This window comes from Teleopsis dalmanni, chromosome 2 (assembly GCF_002237135.1).
Source record: "Teleopsis dalmanni isolate 2A chromosome 2, ASM223713v2, whole genome shotgun sequence".
NCBI classification, from domain to species: Eukaryota; Metazoa; Arthropoda; class Insecta; order Diptera; family Diopsidae; genus Teleopsis; species Teleopsis dalmanni.
Genome location: NC_051847.1, coordinates 216,983,876 through 217,010,465, shown reverse-complemented (window position 1 = coordinate 217,010,465; position 26,590 = coordinate 216,983,876). Strand labels below are relative to the sequence as shown.

The 26,590-nt window shown below is 31.2% G+C and overlaps 2 protein-coding genes across 2 annotated transcripts in view; both read right to left on the bottom strand.

Annotated features, from left to right (window-relative positions):
• The window catches only part of LOC119676742 (hemicentin-1), a 437,106-nt gene extending 411,123 nt beyond the window's left edge, over positions 1–25,983 (bottom strand). Inside the window, exons 1-6 of the mRNA XM_038087998.1 lie at positions 25,965–25,983; positions 24,606–24,818; positions 24,362–24,531; positions 23,464–23,599; positions 20,319–20,455; positions 3,921–4,059 (exon numbers count right to left, since the gene is read on the bottom strand). Coding sequence (XP_037943926.1) covers positions 3,921–4,059; positions 20,319–20,455; positions 23,464–23,599; positions 24,362–24,531; positions 24,606–24,818; positions 25,965–25,983 — 814 coding nt within the window. The remainder of the gene's footprint in view (positions 1–3,920; positions 4,060–20,318; positions 20,456–23,463; positions 23,600–24,361; positions 24,532–24,605; positions 24,819–25,964) is intronic.
• A 309-nt stretch (positions 25,984–26,292) lies between these two features.
• The window catches only part of LOC119676741 (E3 SUMO-protein ligase RanBP2-like), a 34,117-nt gene continuing 33,819 nt past the window's right edge, over positions 26,293–26,590 (bottom strand). The window contains exon 10 of the mRNA XM_038087997.1: positions 26,293–26,331. Within this exon, the coding sequence (XP_037943925.1) occupies positions 26,293–26,331 (39 nt within the window). The remainder of the gene's footprint in view (positions 26,332–26,590) is intronic.

Below are 26,590 nucleotides of genomic sequence, written 5' to 3'. Positions count from 1 at the left end.
GTGTAGTGTTGGCACAGTTGCTTTAGTCCTTATGACATCTACCGTTGTGCACTTTTATTTTTGTTAAGAATTTTCAGTAGATTTTTTTGCTCCTTGCATTGCTAAAGTTCCTTTGGCTTAAGGAGTCTTTGCGAAGTTTGTATTTCGTTTTAATAGTTTTCAAGGTAGTTGCGAATGGGCTGACTTGGTTTTGTACATTGCAGGCGCAACTCTTAACGAGTAAGTGAAAGGCATTTCAAATGCAACAAGTTATCCTTTAAAGGAATATGTGCAATATTAAGTTTACTTCGTTGAATTTTTTCTATGCAGTTGTCACGGACTTACTATCAATCACATCCTTTGTGAAGGTTGTGAGTTGAAATTTCAAAATTTTCTCTTACTTTAATTGATTTTTATATTAAAATAATTAGGTTGTTTATACTTCAATATATTAAAAACTTTTAGATGATGGTACTGAATGGAGTTAACTTTTTTGTATATTAAATAATTTTTAAATATTTTATTTTCGATAATGTTTACGTACTTTAAGAGGGCTGAAATTTTTGGTATCAGTTATGAAAGGTACTTATAAATACATAAAAAAATGTACTATATCAGCAAAAACAGAAATTTGGTGCTTGTGTACGTACATGTACCTACTACCTTACCTCAGAGTAATTAAGATGTTCACTCAGAAATATATTGAATTATCTTATACTATTTTGTTTATACTATTTATTTAAGCATTTACGTTGCAATAAATATTTCATTATGTTTATAATCTCATTGTAAATTAGTGTGTATTTAGGCACATACACCGCAACAAACCCTTAATTATGGTTATTATTTCATTGCAAATTAGTACCAATTTAGGCGACTATGCCGCAATAAATTATCATGGGAAAATATTATTGATCAATGAAATAGACTTCATAAATTAAGTATCTTATAACCATTCTACTTGTATAAAATAATTTTATACATTACTTTTACTGGTTTATTGGTTTCCGATTATCTTAGTTATTAATAAAGCCTCACCTTGTAGAGCAATTTAGGTTTTATAAGAGGTTCGAAATGGTTTCAAATACTCCAATGTAGCTACGACCAATAGTAATGAGTGTATCCATAATAGTAATGACCATTAGTACCATTACCAATAGTAATGAGAATCACCATAATAACCTAACCTCAGTAAGTTTTCACTAATACTTACACAAAAGACTTTTAATAATTATTTAAATAAGGACGGCAATTTATGGTGCCTGATTCAAAAAAATAAATATTAAACGAAAAACTTTTACAAGCAAAAATAAGTGAACGGCATTTGAAAATGTTGGAGAGTATTTTTTTTTATATCTAAATGAAAGAAATCTAATGATAGCTAGATACTATCATATAGTCAACCCACATTACAGCCAAACAAACTTCTGATATGTAAGTACATAAATGCTACATATATTCAAAAGAATAAAAGATCTTCAATCCATATAGTTTTTTATATGGATTATTCATAAAATAATAGTTCTTTGCCTAAATCATACTTAATATATTAGGAACTTCAGGACTCTAGTATTTTGATACGTCTTAGTGCATAAAACACTAAAACATAAAAAACTAAGACGCGTAATTAAATCTGAACGAGGTGTAAACATGCTCTTATAACACTCTTAACTCTTTTATGATCTTACAAAAAGGAACGTAAATGAAGGCATTAGGAACTAGCAGATCAAAACATTTATAGATCACTAGCTTAATGGTGTCAGCCAACAGTAATCAAAAAAGGTTTCAGTTTTTTAAACGGATAAAATAAATAAGCTAATTTCGTTAAGTAAGGTACATTTAAGGACTTTATCTTATTATTTCGAAGCGATCTAATGCAAGGCCCGATTATTTTTGATTTTTACGTTTGACGATTTTAAGAAATGAACATCGAAAGTTCGAACTACGTTCTTTATGAATGCTCTGAGCTTGAGAAGCAATGATTGTACTACTTCGACAACTTCATACAAACCCTGGAACAATTAACTTTAGACTCTGCTAAATTACTAAATTTTATATGAAGTCTAATTATATAGTTCAAAATGTTAGATTATTTACCTAACATTTCCGTCTGGAATGTTATAATTATATGTAATTGTAATAATAAAAATATTTTTTTTTGCCATATTGTTTGTAATATATTGTATTCGTATGTATAGTAGATTAAAATGTATCTTAGCAATTTAAAAAAAATTTTTTTTTATTCTTAACTAAAAGTATGATTTTAGTAAAGTACTTATCTTATTAATAAATTTTTCTTTGTCAAAATTTGCTGCTCTACTGGAGGTTGTTCCAAATTGAGTCAAATGCAACAAAGTGCAATTGAAAGCCAACTCATAGAGTAAGCCATAAACAATTTTCAACTGCATAAAGGATTCAAAGTGGAAAAAACAGTTGAATTTTTTCCAAAAACTTTCTTTCCAATTTTGTGAATGCTGCTTACTTGCATCCGAACAAGTGATTTGAATAAATTTTGGTTTTTTCTCAAACTGAAATATTCATAAACTTGAAAGAATTGCAGCAAAGCAACAAATCAGCAACAAATATTTTTGCTTCTGGCCTTTTTTGCTCCTGCCAAGCTCACTACCACTACCCATGTGCCTTTCCATTTCGAGTCCTTGCGTCCTTGTATCCTTGTTTTCGTAAGCCAATACAGTAACAGTACTAGAGCAAAGACAAACTCAAATTCGTGCATTTGATTTATTGCAAATAAGGATAAAATGTGGCAGGCAACTGCATGGCACAGCAGCGGGAATGCATGTAATGCTCGTTCAGATGCAAAAAAGATTCGTTTCGGAAAATTTTTGTTTTTTTGTGTATCAATATTTTTTGAATTCTTGATGTTTTTTAATTTTTAAAAACACTTTTATTGTGCATTAATAAAAAATGTTTATAAAGTACTTTAGGTATTTTGAGGATATTACATTAATCAGTACAAATCATTACTATGAAACCTATTTTGCTGAGATATGTCTTTGTAGGAATCTTGAAAGAGATGGATATTTTTGAATCAAATCTTTAGATTTCCAACCACATAAGTACACAAATGTAATATCGAAAAGATACATACAAATATGAAAAGCAAAATAAACAGAAAAAAATTTTAAATGAAATCAATAGAAACGGTACAAATCTGCATATCACTGTTTCTGCCAAAAATTTTATACTCTCATTCCTTGTATCGATGAAGTGATTTTGTTTACTGACTGCTTTGCATAAATTTTGGGCAAATATTATACACGCTTCAAGGAATTTGCACTGTTGGGGATTTGTGGTACCAAATCTGAAAGTGATTTGAATTGAGTTACCAAGCATATTAAATTCAAAGCAAAGCAATGTATGCAAAACGTATGAATAAATAACTAACTCAGCTAGCACACGCAGACGTTTGGGATATTTATTAACAAGGAACTTAGTACCGAATAGCATTGAGTCAGCTTCGTAAAACTTTCATGATGACCTCTAGCAATACGGCACAGCTCTCAATTCAATAGAGGAGTTACATATGTATATGCAGCACAATAATGTTTTATATCCAAATTCAATAACAAAAAAAAATATAGTTTTCATTTATTTTCTTTATTTTTAATTTTTACCATTTCATGCTCTTTTATATTTTATTCTTCTTCTTATTTATAACACTTAAGCACTCATAACATCAATTCATCATTTCAAAGCAATTTCCTGCTCATATGCTTGCAACTGTTAGTCATCCCTGCCTTTGGTCACAGCAGAGACAGACAGTGTCGTGCTGACTAAACTTTATGTCATAATTCACACTGGCTTATAACATTTTTTCGCCAGGATTTCTTGCGTTTCTAACTCGATTTTGTTATATATTTTCATACCATATAATATTTCATATAAAATAGATACTTTTTTTAAGATTTTGTCATACTTACACTGCACTTTCAATGTTAAAGTTGAGCTGCGCGTTTCTCCTTCGGTATTTGAGGCACCGCATGCATAAGCGCCCGCGCTTTCTCTTTCCAGCTGCGTCAAGTGCAGGATCTCAGTGCTTTCGCCCGACATACGCATACTCTGCAACGGAAATGGTAAAAATACAGCGTTTTATAGTAGAAATCACAGGAAATTGCATTAAAAGAGAAAAATGGCACAAAATTGAATCAAATTTAAATGCATTAGAGGAGGAAAAAGTAAAAATTATGTCGCAAATGCTCTAAATGTTGGAAAGTTGCTTCTGCTGCAATGGCAGTTGTTGTTGCAGCGCAGGCAAATTATAGGATATCTACTCCTTTCTGTATGTTGATTTTGAGGATTTACTAAAAGTTGTTAGCTTCAAACAATTTATTTGATTTTTATATATGTATATATATCGTATATATTATAATTATAAAACGAAATAAATATTGTTAAAGCAAAATTTATTTGTGAGAGTTTCCTTTACTTTTGGAAAAACTAATTTATGTTACTTGATTGTGAGTGTTTAATAAAGATTATTGAATTTTAATAAATAAAGTTTTTAGATATATTTTTATCATTTTTATTTCAGGAATTTTCATTATTTTGACACACGATACATGTTACTTAGACAATTAACTATCATGTGGGCTTTGCAAGAATAAGCTAACATAAAAATATTATACTAGTGTATTTTATATCATAATATGTATATGAAGGGTAAATAATTCATTGGCTTTGATTCGTTTTAATCTTATCAGTTTGTAGTTGATGTGAGTTGTTTTTTTTTGATGCAAATTAAGCAATTAAGCAAACTGACAGCCCACCACATCAAAGCAGTATCCTCTTTGACATCACGGTTGCACCGCAACAAAGCTCTCATTAGATCACCGTCGAATATCTGCTGGAAAGAATGACACGTTCCATGCGCAGCAAGAAGTGTCCTCAATCAATAAAGATCAAAGTAGAGCTACGTACTAGAAAGCTATCTGTGACGAATAAGCAGGCCCCCATGATGGCTTGCAACTATTTTTATGTTAACACCTAGCCTGTGCAAGTGATATAATTATAATATTATATAATTGTAATAAAAAACTTTATATTTAATTTTTATTTAATATACATATATATATTATTAAATTTTTTAATTTACATTTTTTTTACTTACAATTAAATATAAATTTTTATAAGTTAAATTGAATCTTAAGCTTAACTTTTAATTTTATTCTAAACTACAGTTAATCTATGACAAGAGTTATGATTAAAGCTTTGAAATTGCGAAATTTTAAACGTTTCTTTTAACTTAAGCTAGTAACATATAAAGAGGCAAGGAACATATATAACACGCATGATTACTTTCATGACGAAACTGAAAAGATGACACGATAACGGATCGCAAGTATGGTGTCAAATGGTTAAGAAATACTTAATCCTACCTTGATGGACTTAGGGGTAGTGCAGAACGTTACTTTGCAGAGTCGTACTTACTTTGCAGAGTCGTATTTAGTTTGCAGAGTTGTATTTACTTTGCAGAGTCATATCTACTTTACAGAGTCGTATTTACTTCGCAAGGATACCGAGCTCATACATAACGGTTTAAGGTGAAATTGTTTTTTAATCAACAAAAAGATGTCGGGTGTTGCTTTTGTGTTCCCGAATCTTTAGCAGGATTTATCGCAGTGTGAATATTTGGTCAATGGTGAAGCATCTATGTCGAAATATGCACTGATAAGGTTTTCATATAAGATAAGACTCGCATGGCAAACAGTGAGTTAATATGTGGTTTAATCTTTAACACAATAAAGTTGAGAGGAATAGTACACGACAGGTATTAGAATGATACCACCTCTGGATAATAAATATGTTTCAGTTCAAATGAAAACACTTTCAGTACATAATCAGTTCAGAAAACTCCTTTTATTTTTTATTTATTCATGGTATTCAAATAAATACCATTATGGGTATTTGTAATATCCACAATAATATGATGAATCTAATTCTTCAAAGCATTCTTGATATTGCCGGAGCGACAAATAAGAAATTGTTTGTGGTTTGATAATTTGAAATCGGCTTAGCACACACGAGGCAGTTAGATATATATTTGCACTTCTGTTTGTAGGTATTTGAAATCTAGAAATATAGAATGGTAGTTTTTTCAACAGTTAACAAAGAGACATACCTCTAAAGTAGAGTAGTAGTAAGAAAATCATTTCGTTAAATTAAACTTATTACACAGAAGAAATGAAATTATTGGTAACCAACAGACTTTAGTGAGTACAAAGAAGGTATGAAGAGGAGAAATAACAAGAAGAATTAAATTCTATAGAAAAATATTTAAAAAATGATTTAACTACATACATACAAGAGTGTACACTCATACACTCATACACTGAATGTCAACGGGAAGCAAAATTGCTTTCAACACTGCGTATGAGTGATAGAATTTTGATTTTGTTTAAAATCGTTTTCTTGTCATTTGCTTAGTTGTTACGAAGAATTTGTTGTTGTGTTTGCTTTGTGTAAGAAATTGTTTGAAAGCAATAAAAGCAACAAAAAATGATTTAATACGAATAATAATAATAATAATGATAACTACAAGAGATGTAATGACAATAGGCAAGCAGCGAGTGTCAACTACCTGCTTACACTCAAGCAAATTAAATAAACAAAGCAAACGTTTCTGTTACGCAGGCAACGCAGGCAACACAGGCTACAAAAATAACAACAACAAGCAAAAAAGTGTAGTAGCTGCGACGGCACCACAGAGAAACCATGGCAACAATTTTCCTTGTGCAGAGTGGAGCGCTGCTGCGCTAATGAAAAATAGCGTTAATTTTATTTAAGCGCAGTGCTTTTGGAAATAAATTTTTATTTATTTTCTTTCGCTTTCGCTTTTGTGTTTTTGCTTTTCTTTTATTTTTATTTTGTTTTTTTGTTTGTTTGTTTGGTTTGCTTCCTACAAAACTAAACAAGTACACAGTAGTCAGTAGTCAGTAGTCAGTAAGTAAGAAAATACACTAACACACATACAATCATTTGTTGAGCGACGAAAATTGCTGTCAGTGTTACGCAGGCAGTGTAAATAAAAGGCAAATGAAAATAAAAGTTGAAATGTGTGGCATGAGAACAAAAATAAAAGAAGTAGAACTCTGTTGGCAACCCTGTTGTTGACAATGATGGCACTGATAAACGTTAAATTTGCAATTTGCAAAATGAATTGTGTTGGAGTGCTGCGTTCTCTGCTGCTTCACTTGCTGCTACTTGTGTTTGATTGTATTTGTGTTTATCATTGCTACTGCTTAAGATTGGCATATATCAAGAGAGCAGTAGAAGAAGAAGACGCAGAAGCCGTTGATGAAGAAGGAGACGTGAGCTTCTGGCATTTGGTGGCACGATGGCACGGTGTGGTGTAATGAATTTGATATTATTTTTCTTCTATAGCTTGTTTTGCATTGATATTGTGATATTGTGTAAATGAATATGAAAACGAATTTGCTGAAATGACTTATTTTAATATTTCAATTTTTTTGCTAACATTTTTTGTTGTTAATTCTTATGCTGATTTTTATGATTTTCATGTTTCTATATTTACACTTTTTCAACATACAAACTTATTTAAATATATATATATGTATATATACACGAATGTTTTTTTTTAATGTTTAGTATTTATCAGATTTGTGTTAACGAGTGTAATATATTTACACAAAAGCAAAACTCTTACACAACACTAGCACGTGTTTAGCATTTGCTTTCTTATTGCTTTTGCTTTATTTTTGCTTTTATTTACATTTTAATTAGATGAAATCAGCTGCCTAAGCAGATTTCATTTTCTTTTTATGTTAACTTTTATTACTTTATCTCTTTCACTTTCTTTATACATATTATTTTTTATTTGTAGAAATATTTTGTCAGTCTTATGTGGATATGTTAGCAAATGACTTTCATATGTTAATGTTGGATTTGCTGACATGTTTTAATTAGTTTACTGCAGTGTTGGTAAATGTCATAAAAATTAAATTTTTTATGTTCTTCGGCTTTTGTAAGACCTTTTTTAATATCATTTTTTATATGCAAAATTTTATTAACAAAGGTCCTTTCTACTTTAATATTAAAAAAACTTTAACATTATTTGACGTCAAAGCAAGTGAGAAAGATTTTTGGGTTGAGTATAAAATTATTAAATTTAATATTTAAGAAGGCGACGGTTTCTTTTTGGTGAGTGATTGATGGAGGGTTGGTTGATCCACAACCCTTTTATGAAATTTAAACATGAAAATTCCAAATTTATTACAGAAAGTAAATAAAACAAATATATTTTTAGTAGTTTTAAAATTAGTAAAAGAAATGTACTTATTAATTTTCTAAATTGTTTTGTATTCATTTCATATAAATAATATGATAACTTTTTGCTAACTTCTTCTTTACAGGAATATCTATTTTCTGTTTTCGAAAGTAGATAAACTTATAAAAATTTGTGATTGAAATGTAGATTAAACTTTTATCTGAATATATCTCAATCGTTCAAAGCAGTGAACGTGCTAGCTGTCAGCAACTCCAATAAGCCATGATTCATACTTTAAAATAATATCACTCAAACAACTTTCACAATAGCTGACATAAAAGAGAATCTTCTTGAAATAATGTGAAAGCGGATCCGGGGGATTAAATTTCTCCAATTAGTTTCTCCATTCTGACTCCAATTGGTTTTACGGTGCATAGAGTATTCAACCTCCTCACCACAGTGTTGGCAATCCTCTTGATTTGCCAACCTAAAAGAGATCATTTCCGAAGTAATGCAAAAGCCGTTTCGGGGATATAAATCTCTTAGAAGAGGAAGTATTTTAGGCCGTATATTACATGTGTTAGGAGGTGAAGCATTTCTTTTTACTACAGAAAAAAAGAAACACCCTTCACAATACATCATAACATTGCTGATAATTGCTCTGCTATAATTTAGCGATTCAAGCACCCAATCAACATAAGTTCTACGCACAGCCATCGATAAGCTATCCTCAGTTATAGTCTTAGGTGAATTTTGTGAGAATGAAGATGTTAAGTCAAATATAAAAAGCGACATCACCTCAACACTTTCGTTAATAGCAGCAAAATTTTCAGCAGAGCAGGCGTTTCGATTATATTTCGAGCTTAGCATATTTATTATTATGTGGACAATAATCTTCGCACACATTTTTAGTGTTCTCACTACAGATTTACTATTTTTATTGTAAGTTTTCTCAAATTTTGCACTTTCAGAGTTTGTTAAACGATTTATATAGCAAAATGGCATGCTTTATGTTGAGCATTTGATGTCTTTAATGACAGTTCTGCATGATATAAGTCTCTGGAGCAGAACTGTCAAATTAGCACCGCGAATTGGATAGCCCCATATAATTATAAAAAATGCCAACGTTTCGATGTTTTACGAAGATACCTGCATCGAAGCTTTCTTTTGAAGATATTAATCTTTTGTATGCCTTACTCAACTTAAAAGTCATTTAGCGAAAAATTATTAAAATTTTTTATTTAACATAACACTACAAAAATTGAGAAGTAAGAATTGCTTATCAAAATACATGTTAATCAGCTGTTAGCATGCAAAGCACATTGCTCCTATAAAATATAAAAAACCATTGAATTTTTGAAAATAATTTAGTGTAAATAATTTCTCTAAAAATTCAGGCTATAAAGTTTTTATTAACCTTTAATTTTTCACAATCATTTCTCTTTTTTCTTGGGTTATTTACTTTAACCATACACACGAATGGGTTCCATTCCCAGTTCTTTTTATGTGCTTCAAATAGGCACTTTTTTCCCATTTTTTTACTTTAAGTAGCTCTGCGTACAACCAATAAAATTTAAAATTTCATACAATTTCGGCAGCTGCTTAAAAATAATTACACACCCAAAAAAAGATGCATTAAGTATAAACAAGAAAAAAGTATTATCATAAATCTGAAATCAGGCAGATTTGCTCTTATATGCGAGAATTTTATATGCCGACACGTAAATCCGCACACATAAATACAAATCGAAACGTGGCAATCGACTATAGCGACTGGGTTCCTCGGTTCCTCGGTGGGACAAAGGCAGTTTCAGTTGCAGATGTTACACTGTATTTACGATTCTCGCCGTTTTATTGCTTATTGTATATAAATATCAAATAACTTATGTGCTTAACATAATTTTTGTATAAAAATGTGAATAACATGAAAAATGTGAGAAAGGAGCTTATATTATTCAATAATATTAGACAGAGTCTAGAACGACAAAGTTTGTTATTTTTCCATTTGTCGAGATTATTTTCAGTTCAATTCAGTTCGAATTTGCGAATCTGGGAATCTGTTTCTCCCAATGCGAAATTATACCTATTTCGCAACATTGTATATCGTAAATATAACATAACATATATATTAAAATGCACAAACAAGTCAATAAGTCAAATATACGAATTCAAACAATAACAAACCTAAAATTTATGACTTTTCAATGTCGCATTTATCATCACGTTTCGCACATAATCGTACAGGATTTGCGCCATACAAAGCAAACTTTTCGGCTTTGTCCTTCCATAAAAAATTGCAGAAGTAGAGCGTCAGCTACGAGCATTGCCGGGCTGTTTCTATTTTTATGGAATCGTATGTGTTGGATTTCCTACATGCCAATGTTGACAACCGCAAGACAAAAAGTATTTTCCACTTTCCGCATACAAAACAATAAAAACAGGAAAAATAGCGTAAAGTTGGCAACGTCACGCAATGCAAGACAGGATATTCACTTTTCGAAAATAATTATGTACATAAGTGGCCAATAAAAATGATATATTGTGATTGTTCAAGACCAGACAAACTAAACCACTCACACAAAGGCACTAAATTAATTTTAATTTATATAACAAGTCGACTTATTGGTAATAACTACGTGGACCTACACTACCAGTAGTCCTTGCGTCAATTTTTATAAGGATTATTTAATTACTTTCTACATATAATTTATATGTAGAAACATTTAATTAACAAATTTGTGTGATAATTTATAAGTACAATTACAGAAAAATTATAATTAAGAGTAGATTAGATCTTAGGTCTTAGAGAATGAAAAAAAAGAATATTAGAAAAGAAAAGATCATTTAAAAAATAGTACAAAAAATAGGGATGAAACAAATTGATCGAAGGAACCAAGAGCAAAAGGACTTGGTATAGAAGATAATTAGGAATCTAGAGAAATGAGATTGATAGTAGTTACCAAGACGAATAAAATCCTTACTCATGGCAAAGATCTCCTACAAAATATAATTAGGAATAGAAAGAAATAATATTGATGGTAACATAGACACCAAGAGAAATAAGAGTTTATTCGCACCAAAAGTTTCGTGAAAAATATAATTAAGCATAATAATGAATAAGATAATAGATTGATAGTAGTTACCAACACGTATAACTTGATCCAAAAGAAGATTATTAGGTATAGAAAGGAATAAGATTGATAATAACATAGTAACAAATAGAAATAAGAGATGTTTAGTACTACCTTATACAAAAGTAATTAAAAATAAAAAGGAATAAGATTGATAGTAGTCACTGAGAGAAATAGGAGCTTACTTGTACCAAAATTTTCGTAATTAAGAAAATAAAGAATAGAGAGGAACAAGATTGATAGTAAGATAATTACTTGGAGGAATAAGAGTTTACTAGTAAAAAAACCTCATAAAAGGATATTTGAGAATAGAGAGAAAAGTTTATAAACACCAAATATCTATTATGAGATTCATTCTATTGTAAGCCTAATATATGATTAATTTGATAATTTACAATAGAAATAATTCAATTGAATAGTTCTTGAGAGCGATATATTTAGCGGAGTTAATCAAATTCATAATAATTTTTATTATATAAATACGTGCTATTAGTTTGTCAGGCAATGATGCAAGAAATAAGTATCTAGGAGGTAATTATAGGTTCTACACTACAATGTATAGGGAAAGCTGGACGGTAGATGTTATTGCTGCGTTTTTATTATATAAATACGTGCTATTAGTTTGTCAGGCACTGATGCCAGAAATAAGTATCTAGGAGGTAATTATAGGTTCTACACTACAATGTATAGGGAAAGCTGGACGGTAGATGTTATTGCTGCTTTCTCACTTCTAAGAATCGGACACACTTTCGTCTCTCATAAACATTAACTCTTAGTTAACTTTCAAGAGTAGTCCCTCAACATATCTTTAAATCCTTCAATCTTGTTACATCTATTAAAGAAGAGCAATCACAAGCAACTTTGTAATGAAGTTGTTTTTAACATCACTCTAGGGAATACTTAGCATGATTGGTGGCGGCAAAGCACCTTGAATAAGAGCAGTATTAAATAATTCCTATAAAAATTCCCAGAATTATCTCTGATGTGAAACTGGATCTCCTCAATGATAGCACCGCGAAATTGAACAATTTACGGAAACTGCATTAAATTTCCCATTAAACTGTGACGTGTGGGTGATATTACAATCTTTACGGCAGAAAACTGTAAAAATTAATTATAAATGCAAATTAAATTAAAAATAAAACTTCACATAAATGTAGATAAAGTACAAGGAAAGACATGGAATATTACAACAACAAAGGACAACAACTCACCGATGGCAAGTAGTAGAAGGAATTACATTCGGTTTAACTTTTAAGAGAATTTTATGTCTGAAGATATTTTGTATGTGGAGTGCTTTAGTTAGATATTTAAGGGAATGACAGTTATGGGTTTGGTGAAAATATTTGAAATAATTAAAATCATAATTAATGTTAGTTAGGCTTATGTGAAGAAAATTTAGTTAATAAACTAAGAGATATTGATTTTTGTGCATTTATATGTTCGTATGTTGTAAGCATATGTACATATATGTGAAGGAAGATATATTCTGGTATATGTACAGATATAGATACCGGCAGTCTACATTGGCATGTATTTATGAAAATATTAATACTCGTAAATATGAGCACGTATCGTAATGTAAATGAAAAGTTAATAAAAAGCTTAATGCTGTACTGAAAAAAGCAACCAGCAACTAGCAACGTGCAGCATTTTCTCATACGGATGCCAATATATGGAGAAATTTCTCTTTTCGATTTTATTCAATTTAAATGCAAATGAGAAGACCTCAATTGAAATTTTTCAAAAATTTAATTTCGCACATAAATACAATTTCAAGCGTGGCGGTATGTTAAGGATTCATTGCAATTACCGCAGTCTTTTATGGCGGGGCAGTGTACAAAATTAATATGTTGCACGGTATCGAGTAGCAGAAATGCCTTAAGAGCTTCCACCACAAAGCCGCATTCTGCAGTCCCCAATCCACAATCCGCAATCCGCAATCCATGAAGTGAAAGGTCAGCAATAAAAACTTTCATATAAATAGGCAATTAACCTTGACAACAAAACTTGTGCAATTTGTAACGAATTTTGAATTTTAGTTGAAAAATATATCAGAACATAAACAAGATTTTTGTTTACTTTAAAATTTGCTCAAAAAGCACTTTTGTAATAATTTCACAGCAAATAAATGACTTGCTTAACTTCCGCCGCTCAAAATTATTTTCGCATTTTTTTCCTTTTTTTTGGATTTCGTAGAGCAGTTCTTTCCCTTCAAGCAGTTTTAGTGCAAAACTTTTAATATTTATTTTTTTCTTCAGCAGCTCAAATTGTTTAAAGACTAGCAAAAGTTTTCTGTGAGTTTGATATGCTCTCAGAGACTGCACCATTTCGCAGCTGGTGTTGTCAACACCGCCCAATAAAGCAACGGAAATACTATAGCAAAATTATGAAAATTATTTCCTTTCCGAAAAGTTCCTATATTGGCAAACTTACGTTCCCACACGCATACAAACGGACATTAATAGATATGAACGCAAATGGCGCCGCGGATAACGTGCATTTCTGTACAAAGGCGTAGCGAAAGCTGAGAAGGGGGCATTACAAACCCTGAGCGCTACACTCGTTAGGGTGCTAGGTGTTTAATAAGATGAGTTTTATTCTGTACATTATATTAATATATGCTTTAGGAATCCTATCATCACTATCATGCTATAGCCGCAGTTAAGTTCGCGACACCACTGTAGTTATAAGGAAAGTTCTTAGCATAACATTTGCACCACAGATAAAAAAATTTTAGAAGTAAACTTGGGTTTTGAAATGAATTTTAAACGGCGCATTAACACCTACGCGCATAGCAAGAATAAATCTGACGGCCTATTAGATACGAAATATCTGATACACAATTACTTGCTTCTGAGCAATCTACTGAGAATAAGTTCTGTATATTTTGGATCCTGTATTTGCTTCCCTCAACAATATAATCATTTAAAGAGACGTCAATATATATATATTCAGCCAATTTCAAAATCGATGAGTACCTGTTTGTATCTCATAAAACAAGTGATTCAAAATATTACTCTATATACCTATATTATAGCAGGGATGATATTTTCCCATTTCATTACTAAATTTTCTTCTTAAGTTATAAATACTGCATTCTAATTCCTTTCTTGAAGTCACTATTATTAGAAAGCAAAAAGGCATTTTCTTCTTTCAAACGTTTTTTAATATTTAGAGAAGAAAAAAAGTATCTATGAGTTTTTCTTGGTTTTCACTATGCATGATAAATTATTAATTTTTGCCTTCTCGTTGTTCTACGAAGATTGTCGGTTATGTCAAAATCATAACATTTTTCTTCCTTTTTTTTCACTTCTCAAAATCGTTTTCGACATAACTTTGCGAGTGACTTACAAATAACATGTCCATCTTCCAACTTGAGTGATACATGATTAATGTATGGGTAATTTTAAAGGAATGCTGCTATCAATTGATGAGTTATGTGAAAACCTTTCATAAGAAAACGGGTCAAAATGGTAATTGGAACCTTAATTGAGGGGAAGCAGTTTTTAAATATAAGAAAAATAAATAGTTAAGGAAATAAATGCATTGACAAAAAAAGAAATTATGCCATTTCCACTTTTTGGTGGCATGCATTCGATAGATACAGAGGCTATACTTTTTCAAGCTGCTTTTAGATAACTTCAATTATTTTAATTGTAAACTCCAATTTCTTATTGTTCAAATATGGCAATGTAACTGATGACTTATCTTAAAATTGTTTAGGTGTTTAATCTTTGTTATTTAGTATATATTTAGGCACACACGCCGCAACAAATGAAGTATTGTGGTTATCATCTCATTATAAATTAGCATTTATTTAGGCATATAAGCCTTAAGAAATATTTCATTATTAATGTGGCTATTGATAATTTTATTGTAAACCAATAAATAAACTAAATAGATCAGTATCTTAAGTTAAGAGAACTCTCTTAACTCTCATAATAAATTAATTGCTTGTAAGTTGGTAAGTTGATTGGCTTCAGTAATAGGCAAGTAGATAGACTATTCACCTCATGTAGGTAATTTGTGAAATTTGATAAATTTTTCATATTTACTGATGCTAAATAAGAAAATAGTTTTGTCAGTTAGTATTAAACATTATTAATATTAGATTTAGATTCTATGTTAGTGAAGCAGAGCACTGCGAAATGTAAATCTTGTATACTCTAATTAACACAAATCAGTTAAACGTCAGTCAACTTTTCAGAATGAAGAATGAAACATACTTTCGGTTGAGAAGTTGCTAATAATAGATGAGGAAAAAAACTTTCATCTCAGGAACGTTCTGCTGATTTATATCTAAGTCTCACAAAACTATTTGTTAAGTAGTTTCATAATACTACGAGTGCATACAACTAAGCGCCGCTTTTTGATAACGTACTTCGGTACAATATCTTATTGTGATAATTTTTTAACTACACTATATGACAATTGAATGGTCTGATTGTAAGGATAATGAAAATAAACTTGTATGTTTTTGTATAATTACTATTGGATTCCATTTAGGCTAGTGTAAATCATATAATAAGTTATTGCCAACAATTATTGTGGGCTTCGGAATAATAAGATCTGCATTATCTTTTTCTAATTCTAACTGCTGTAACGCTAAATAACCTTATTAATTAAATCTGTTGTTGACTTAGGTATTATTACTGAATATAAAAATTAATTTAGAACAACAAGGGGTGTGGAACTCATTTGTCATTAATATAGTTAAAAAAAAAACTTACACAATTAATTTAAAATAATTTATTTTCGTATTTTTTTTTGCTATTTTTAAAAAGAGAATTGCAAAAACTATCTATGTCTAGCATAAAACTTTGCTATTTATCATAAGTGCACGAATGCATTAAGCCGCTTACATTATTTGCATTTTGCATTTACTTCCGGTTACATTTGTCATTGCCGGAAACGAAATTTATTCCCACTAACATGCGTTTATATTATTTATTTTTTAATTTCGTTTTTCCGCATATTTGTTCCAAGTTGTGTTCGCCACCGCCGTTGTTGTGCTGCAGTTTCATCTACAATCCTTTTTTTTTGATCCTGCATTTTAATGCAAACAAATCCTTTTAAGCTTTTGTTTTCTATTTACCGCATTTTTTCGCATATTTCTGCATTTCTGCGTTTTTGTGTCTTCTACTATTTTACATCTTCAGTTTTTATTTGTCTATCGTGTTTTTTGTTTCCTCCTCTTGTTACTTGCATTTCACTTCGCCTTCATTTTAACCACATTTTTTATGTAAATTTTTTCTCATTTTACATATTTTTTCTACATTTGCTTAATGGAAAAAGATTAAAAACGGATATGTGCATTGTCTTCCGGTTTTCCTATAACATTTTTTGCTTCATATATTCTCCTCCTCATGCATATACCGAGCAGTCAGTCCTATATTTGTATCGTATATATGCACAGTACACTTATATATGCGACCAGAGGCTCAGTCAACTGAGGACAAATGGTGGAGAGGATGTATGGTATATTGAAGGCGCTACAGTTTGGCTCGTCTGCTCAATAGAAGCGAAGAAAGTCAAATCGATTTAAAAACTGAGTTTTATGGGTTCATAGGTTTTATAGTTTCAGTTGCGAGGAATTTGGAAGAGAATAATGGAATTATCTATTGATTCTCATAATGCATTGAATTGAAATATAAACTCGGAATATTCGCTACTTTGTCCGATTGATAGGCAGCCTTGAATTTCTTCGTGTATTCCTACACACCAGAGATTTCTGGGAATAGTAAGAACTGCAGTAAGCTTTGCAGCAAACACTCGGTCTCTTTGAATGGGTTCTTAGAATCGAGTCTTGTTGTAAGAGGGCCATGATAACCAAAAGTTACACATGACCTAAATATTTTCCATTTGTTAATGGCAAGCTGAAGTAGTTCACCTCTTCTATTAACTATTTCTCTTAAGGAGAAATAGGAGAGTCTAGGAGAGCACCAAAGTGGTTCAAATCGTCAGTTTTCTAACTCAGAAATGCAATAACTTTTATTATTCTTAGTGTCATGAAACTTTTTTAAGTACAATAATTAAAGATCTACCTTATCAATTTATGTAATTGTTAATAGACATCCTCACTACTGATAACTATTGTTAGTTGTGTGGGCATCTACTCCAGAGCAATGAACTTTTTTTAGAATTTATCTGTTATGATTAATAGCACTTGATGCTTATTATATATCTTTCCTCCTACTATATCTGCAATAAGAATTGTTTACTTTAGGTCAGTAAAACCGTTCTCAACGTACAATCATATTGTTTCCTTCTCCACCATTGACTTTGCTATTGTTCAACTGCTTCCAAGTTTATAATTTTGCTTCTTTCGATTAAAATGCGGTATACGTTGCAATACATCATGGAATTATGTCGCACTGCACGTTGAATAATGGTTTTGTATGAGCTTAAGAGGTACTTTGGTTTTAATGTATTTTTTTTGCTCCTTTCGAAATGTAAAACTAAGTAAAAAGATAACTGCGAAATAAAAACCTTTGCAGAAGTATTATATACTCGTATATATATATATTCATAAGTTTATGTAAGTCACATTTAATTAATTTAAATTGCGTGTGTGCTATATAGACCAAGCTTTGGTTTAATCCAATGAAACACACAACTTAACTCTACAAGATTTAAAAAGTACTTTTGGAAAGTGCTTTTAAATTTATGAATTAATATATATTTTGGTTATTATATTTAAATGTGAAAACAATAAGTCCACAAATTTGCATGGACATTCTGACAAATTGACAATACTAGTACTTGTAGCACTTTACAGCACAAAAAAATGATATATTCTATTAGAAATAAAAAGTGTTGGATTACAGCATAAAAAATAATGAGACATAATATGCAGAAAAACAAAAAATAATATAATGCGTGTCCTTCCTTCCTTAAGTGATCATAACAGACTGTTACTAAGTATCGACCTGACTTAAAACACCTCTCCAGGCACCTCTGTTACATGCGAGTTTTGTCCAGTCTCGTACATCAAGTGCATCTAGATCACGTCAGCAGAGATACGATATACTTCTAGGAATTTCTCCACCAAGTTTCCTTTCCGATAGAGCATCATTATCTATTCTCACGATATGACTAGTAAAACCGCTGAATGTTAACTCGCTAAACTACATCAAAGTTGTTATAAAGCTTGTACATCTCGTGGTTCATTCGGATGCAGTAGTCGTCGCTAACTCAAAGAAGTCTTAGGAAGAATGGTTCCCTCAAAAATTCCCAGTACTTCTTTATCGTTCTGTGATAGTTTCCGTGCTTGTGGGCTATGTAGAAGTATATGAAGGATATGCGACCCATAGAGCATAAGTTTTTTCTATAGAGCAAGATCTCTACATACTAGCACCTATTGGCAATAGTAAATCTATGTCTAAGTTCCACACTGAAATCGTTATTGTTTGTTACGGTGATGGTAAGGTATATGAATTCCTTGACAGATTCGAAAGTATAGTCGCTAGCGACCTACTAACCGTCATATATTTCGGTTTGCTCTTATTCACCGCTAAGCACGTTATCGCAGATTCGTTTTCGATCAGAGTAAGTATAGCTGTGACATCATGATTGCTATCCAAGATAATATGTTATGTATAATATCACAACACAAAATATCGCGAGTAAGCTACTTTATAAATGTTATCAATAGCAAAACGTTAGTTGATATTACGGGAAATGGGGTGAAATCTTTGAGGTAGCTGAAAAGGAAAGAAGATCTGAAATCCTCCTCATTAATATTAATACTTTTTGTGTTTTTTTTTTCAAGAGATATAGTAATTTGATATTATATTCCACGTAAGGGTATAAAAACTAATAGGAAATGATTTTGCTTGACCTATATTATATCGTTGAAGTTTTGAAACATTTCTAATAGGAACTTATGAGTTGAAGGATATACTCTTCATTTTTAAACAATATTAGTTTTTCGTAAAATATTCAAATTCAATTAATTACTAATTCTGAAAAATCAGTTCTTTTTGATATTAAATAAAACGTTGTTTATATTACACGAGACTCGAATAGAATAAATTCTTTAGCAATTACTTCATTGCTTGTAATTTTATTAACTTATTTTGTAAAGGATAAAGGAAAAACGTATTAATGAAATTTTTGTATCAACTTTTAAAATAAAGTTTTCAATTTGACCACCAAAACATACTTAAAGACCAAGCAAATGGTCTTAGTATGTGCGGAAAACAAAGGACAAGTCGCGGTTTACCAAACAATTTTCAAATTAAATTAGACCACAAATAGTCTGCTTAAGCCACGCCAACAACAAAGGCCAACACATAAAAAAATTGATTATAAGGGCATCAGAAAAATATTGAGAAAAGGACATAGAGGGACTTCTGGCCAAGTTGGTGGGACGGCAATTTGCGTTTACGCACGAGGATCAAAGCGGCAAATAAATAAACGAAATGTGCGGGCAGTACGAAAAGCAGATGTGAAACATATTTCTGGGTGTTACTTTTGGTTGTGGCGAGTAAAGTACCAAATATTGGATAAAAGGATTTCGCTTATTGGAAGCAAATAGAAAATGGAATTAAAAAGGACACAAAAATAGAAAAATTAAATCCAAAGAAAATAGACAAAGTGGAAGAGCAAAAAAGTTTGGTGTTAATATGCTGTGGACATTTGGTGTCTAAACGTTGTTCCGGTTGCTGGACTATGGAAAGCACTGTGTATAGCTATACCAAAATGTTTCAGTTTCTGATGTTAGTATGCAGTGTTTTCTAAAAACTGAAACTATTCGTGTTACTTAATTTGCTATTTTTCCACTTTTTTTATTTTCTTCAAGTATTGCAATTTCAACACAATTTTTTATAGTTTTCGTATTATCTTTTTTTTGCAGTTTTGGTTGTAGTTTTCGCTCATTTGGCCACACACCAAAACACTAAATTAAAAGTTGTAGTTAAAGTAGCGCAAACTAGGAAGAGATATGTTGTTGAACTTACATTTTTGAACCATGAATATGAGGTAACGGGTGGCCTGGCATCTGCTCGGCACTTGAACGTAACATTTTGACTTTCAGCTCTGGTCACAACTCGACTGGGGTCTTCGTTAGCCAAATGTACCGACACCGTTGGTGGATCTATGAACAGGGTATGAAAAAAAATATTATATGAAAATAATGTATTTTTTTTATATTATATATATGTGCATATACTTATATATATATAAATATAATAACACTTAATATGTATAAAATACGCATAAAATAAATAGCAAAACAGTTGAGGAAATTATAAAGGAAATACGTACATATAAAAATTTCGTTGCGCCTCTATGAGCTGTAGTCATTCTACTCGTTCTATAGTTTGTTAGAAAATTTAATGAGCGGTACAAATTGCATCATAAAAGTCAAAATAATAAATTGAAATGGGTCATAAGGTGCTGCAAATATAAAAATGGCGTAAAATTGCGTAGCATGGATAATACGAGAAACAATGGCACAGTGAAGTGAGAAAGTACCATTCTAGTGTCCAATATAAAGCAAGTAGCAGCGGCAGGAGTGCAAATAGTATAGTTAACTCAAGCTGTGTGTACTCTTTCCGTTGCTCCTTCAACTGACTACAGTGGCACACTGACTACCGAATATTTCTAAAAAGCAATTGCTGTAATCAGAGCATACTTACGCTATTATTGTAATACCATAGAGTAGTGTATATTGAACATTACTAACACTACTTCCACTTCCACTTCCATTACCACTACCACTACCATTTCTACTAATACTACTATTGCAACGACTACTGACAGTATGTCTGGTGGTAATACTGCCAATACTGCTGCTGCTGCCGCTGTTCCTTCTGCATATCCTTTGTGAACGCAGTAAATGTGCCTATTAGTTACGGTTGTGTAGTTCTAATACAAAGGCATTATTTGTGTATGCAGCAGGATAGTAAAAAGAATAAAATTAAAAAAAGATTCTTCCCAAAAAAGACACTAAAAAGATGGAAAGAAAAGTAGAGAGTAGGGACTAGGAAAATTAAGTACTCGCATTCAGTAAGCAACTTAAAGGAAACTGCTGACGTTTCCTGGTGAATTATTAAAATGGCACACAAAATTAAACCAACTTTGGTTACGAGCAGATGAACCTTTTGAGTATTTTTCCTTCTCTACATGCTTAACTTTTACAATTGGATTTGCTTGAAGTAAATTGCTAATCTAATAAGATTTCAAGTAGAGCGAAAAAAAGAAGCAGAAACCGAAGGCTTTTTTGGAATTATATTTTTGGGAAAAAATATATTGAAATCGTTGGAATACCAAAACTCATGCTTTTAAATTGAAAGATACAATTATGGTTGGTGAGCGGTACAAGATCAAGGTCAAACATAGCCTATTTATTTATGATGGTGCGATTTTAAAGTTCAGATAGGTTCGAAAATCAGAATACACTATTTTTGTTTGCAATTAAGTAGGCAAGTCTTTGTCAGTATCAAAAGATATTTTCAATACAAAAAATAATAAATTACATATGATTTTTATATTTCTTTATTGTATGAAATTTAAAATCTTATAAAATCTACATTCATTTGGTAAATAACGATTCGTTATATGTTTTTTTTAATAGCTACTGTGATTGTTTCGTTACAACAGGATTTTTATTAAATCCTAACTAAAGATAACACGAATGAACTATTGTTTAATGTTTGAAGCTGAAAGAACTGAATTCCGAAATGTTTGTAAAGTTTTACTGAAAAGTATCCAAAAGTATTGCCTGTTATAAATATCTACCAGTTGTGTGTATGCAATTTTCAAGTGAAATTTATTTATTTTTCTCAAAATGTTGAACATGGACATCTACAGATTTATGAATACCAGTAAAATTGCCTGTCTTTTAGAGCTAACCATTTGTCGAACACATTTTCTAATATCCTTGAAATTACTGAAGTGCTCTTCAACGACTGTGTGCCCGATTGATGCAAAGAGGTGATAGTCACGTGGGACCAGGTTGTGGGAATACTACGGATGCGGTAGAATGTCCCACCTAAGGGATTTCAAGGTATTTTTTACTGACTTTGTTATGTAGCACAGCGAGTGTAATAAATCACTTTACTATGTGGTCTAGCCCATTTCGGTGGTCTTTCGATTAATGTGTGATTTAAATTAATCATTTGGTACTGGTAGCGTTGTGCATTAATGGTTCGGACGGGCGTCAAGGGTTTATAATACACTATACCGCTCTGATCCCACCAGACACAAAGCCTGATCATCTTGCCGAAGCGATTCGCTCTTGGTGTTTCTTGGTGTATCTGGACCGCATTCACCAGATAAAGGTTAAGATTTGCTTCGCTTCGAGTTTTCAAAATAAATCCACTTTTCGTCATTCATTATAATTTGTTACAAAAATAATTTTTTTTTTGTGCCGTTAAAGTAACATTTCACAATTGACGTTGCCTCATAATGCTGTTCTATTTAATCTATTTGTATGAACATAATATAAGAACTACATCTCATTATATATTTAATTTTCGTAGAGCCCTCCAGTTTTCCGTAGCTCGTCGCAATACTACTCGAACCTTTACAGATGCTTTAATTTATACAGATGTTTTGGAATCTCTCTTTTAAATTGGCAATATAAATCAATGATATATTTTATATGTTTGTAATACATAAATAAATGTATATTTTTCTGAATGTTTACACTAAATGAATAACTGATATGTGCTTTCAATGCAATGTTAAATTATTTAAACAAAAATTCGCACTGTGTCTAAAATTAAAAACAATAAGTCCACAAATTTGCGCAGTTATCCAAACATATTTTTAACACTTATGCTAAACAGTAGCAGCTTACAGCACCACAAAAATGGATTATGGATGACATATTCAGTTTCTAACCTATAGCTTCAAATAGCTCATAAGAATAAACAATATAAGGAGTGTTTTATAAAGGTTTTCAAATAACTTAATTTCTTATATATGCAATTTATCATGTTTTTATGTATAAAAAAATGTTGAGATTGTTTAAATGCTCAATCTATTTTTGATTCCTATCATATTAGCGCAACAGCTGACCATTTCTGGTTTATTATGTATAAAAATTAAAACGGTAGAGAACAAATCTTTAACTTTCCATAGTAACTTCATACTCACATGCCACACGTATGACTCGTTTATCCTCAATTGCACCGCCCGAAAACCAAGGATTCGATGCACGACATACCAATTCGCCATTATCATTCTCAGATGTTACTTTTAGAGTAAGTATGCTTGTAGTAATGTTGCCATCCTAAATATAAATTATAACGCAAAAATAAGAAAAATAATTAAAAAGCTGTTATAAACATTTTAAATATTTATTTAAATGTTTAGAGAAAAGTAATATTTTATCATTAAAAAGAACAATGCATAGAATTTTTCTGTACATTGTCAAATGGCATATATATCGGAAATAGATTTGCAATCTTAGGAACAATTTAGTGTAAATTGGTTGGGTACAACAGGAAATTCAAAAAAAGATTTTCGTTTGTTGCAATTTTCGACTTGGATTACAACAACAATAGTGCATCGGTTTACTTGTTCTGACATTTGAAGATTAAGATATTCGCCCGTCATCCAGGGCCAATACGATTAAGCATGGTCGTACTACACTCACTGACGGACATCAAGAAGATCGCAGGATAATAGCTTTTATGTAGCACATTTTACAAGTTACTGCCACATACTATTAACAAGGAAGTGAGCCTTTTAAGAAATTATAAACCGGTACAATTAAAAGGATGTCAAAGTAGTTATAAGTCTTGTCAAAAAACATTTTGGTTGTTAATCTCTTTAAGTGTTCCTATGAACAAGAGCAGAAGAGGAAGTAATTTCAGTAAGTCGATTTGGAGTGTGGACTTTCATTCAACATGTCCCGACTTAGGTTTAATTTAATATTAAAGGAAAAATTAATTTAAATTGTCTCTTAGCTGTTGATGAAATTTATTTTATTAAAAATATATGTTTTGATATTTACATATTGTATAAAAAGCCATAATAAAAATATATTTACCTCCTTGTCAGTGTGCACAGTCATTTCAGCATTTCTTATTGGCTCGCCATCGAGTAGCCAAGTAATTTTAGCTGCTGGGTATGAACCCCACGACTCGCAACGCACGGGAACCGGATGCCCTGCCGTCAGTAGATCGTTGGGTGTGACTATTTTTACTCGCACGGGTTTTACTAGAATAAACATTTAATATTTATTATTATTACAATTATTAATTAGCATATTTTTTTATCTCATTTCGACTCACAATGTACTTGCACAGTAACCTCCTTTGTTACTGGCGGTACCAATTTAGTGCCTTGCGCTCTGCACTCTAGCTTTGTGCCGTAATACTCGCGTGTTGTGGTGCCTATTAGCAGTTGATTCACCATAACGGTAACACCTTCCTCCACCGATGTATGACTAGTACCAATCAGTTCAGTATCATCACGCCACCAGGTTACTTTCGGCGGTGGACGACCTAACAGCAAAAATAAACAAGACACAAGAATAGAAGATATTATTAAGTCAAATATAGCGATGAACTGATCCGAATTGCTAACAAATTCCCCGTAAATGATTGTAATTATAATACAAAAACAACATAATATCAGCAAATAAACGTCATAAATGGCTGCCATTACCGCTCACAAAAGAACATGCCATACAAAACGAATATTTCTGAACGATGCTAAAACTGTGCAATTTTCTAAATGAGCTGCAATCAAATGGAACAAGTACGTCAACATCAAAACGTCATCAATTCACAACAAAAACATAAATTTAGTGGCAACATAAAAATGGGTAAATTTATGAATGTCATCAAAAGTGTATGAAAGAAGGAAATCCTTAATGCAGACAGCATGGAGAGCGTGAGGGGCTTGGATAGTGGCGATGTGACAAGTGTGAAGTGTAAAAAGTGGCAAACTCTAAATGCCAAAACAGCTGTTGTCACACAGAAATACTGTAACTACTCGGAGAAGTTAGGTTATGTGTTCGAAAGGATATAAACACACAAGAACATATCTATTGGGATATGTAGAAAAACCACCAAAAGAAGCAAAAAAAAAAAGGAATACCGCATATCCATTTGATTGAAGCATATATAATACATGTGGAAAAATGAGAAAAAGTCTCGGAAACTTGAATATGAAGGTAAATTGGAAAAATGTCAAAAAATATCTCATTGAATTTCATTGTAAAATCAACAGCAAAAAAAAGTGGAAAAAAGGATGTAAGGATAGAATGCTGATATTATAAATTTGTTGTGATGGCCATGGCAAGAGATATTCACTTCATATTTTCCTTCCCAATGTGTTGTGGATTTTGTGTTTAAATTAACTTAAATAAACTTTAAATATATAAAAAAAAATCATAAGATACTGCAAGAAAACAGTATTTAATATTTAATGTTAAATTATTTTACTTTTATTGAAATAAATGCATTTAAAATAAATATAATTTGAGTTGCAACTAACGACTGCTTAAATTAAGTATCCCTGTCTAAACACAATAATGTTGCTGTGAAGATTTTTTAACTTGAAAGCATGAAAAATAAAAAAAACTCATAGTCTTCACGAAATGGTCCAGATAATCAAAGACCTCAGCGTCAAATATCTTGTTTTACTCTGGGTTCGAAAATTCATAGTAGGAAACTGACAACTAACACAATTTAGCTCGAGAATCCTTAATTTCTTCTCAACAAAATAAAAAGTCAGTAAGCTTAAATATACACACTAGTGACTTTCATTAGAGTTAAGGTACAAAGGTCTTTTGGACCTACTTCCTTGCAAGCAAATCAATAAAAAAAAATACAAAACTATAGTATGTCATAGCAAATAGTATGAGAATTATAAACGTTTAAAAAAATAATTGCAAAGATAAAACTCTTTTTGCTTAGTAAGGCAGAGTATACGTTATAGGTAGATAAAACATGACTACCATTACTTTAAGAACTAGATAGGATTAGCAGAAAAGATAGAATACAGCTTCATCTGTAATGTAAAAAATGTACTAGTTACAGCTATTAAATAAAACACTAGAGTTTTGCTTTATAAAAGGCAAGAAATGATCAAATAAGATAGAACCCCGTTTTATTCTGTAAAATTTAAAAAATTATAGTTACAGCTACCGAAAGGAAAATGTTGGCCCGCGCTACTATTACATATAGAAGAATGGAATGGAACTGTCAGATATGACAGAATGCGGTTGCTAACTGAAAAGAGATGAAGTATCAAGTTTCTTTTTGTCTAA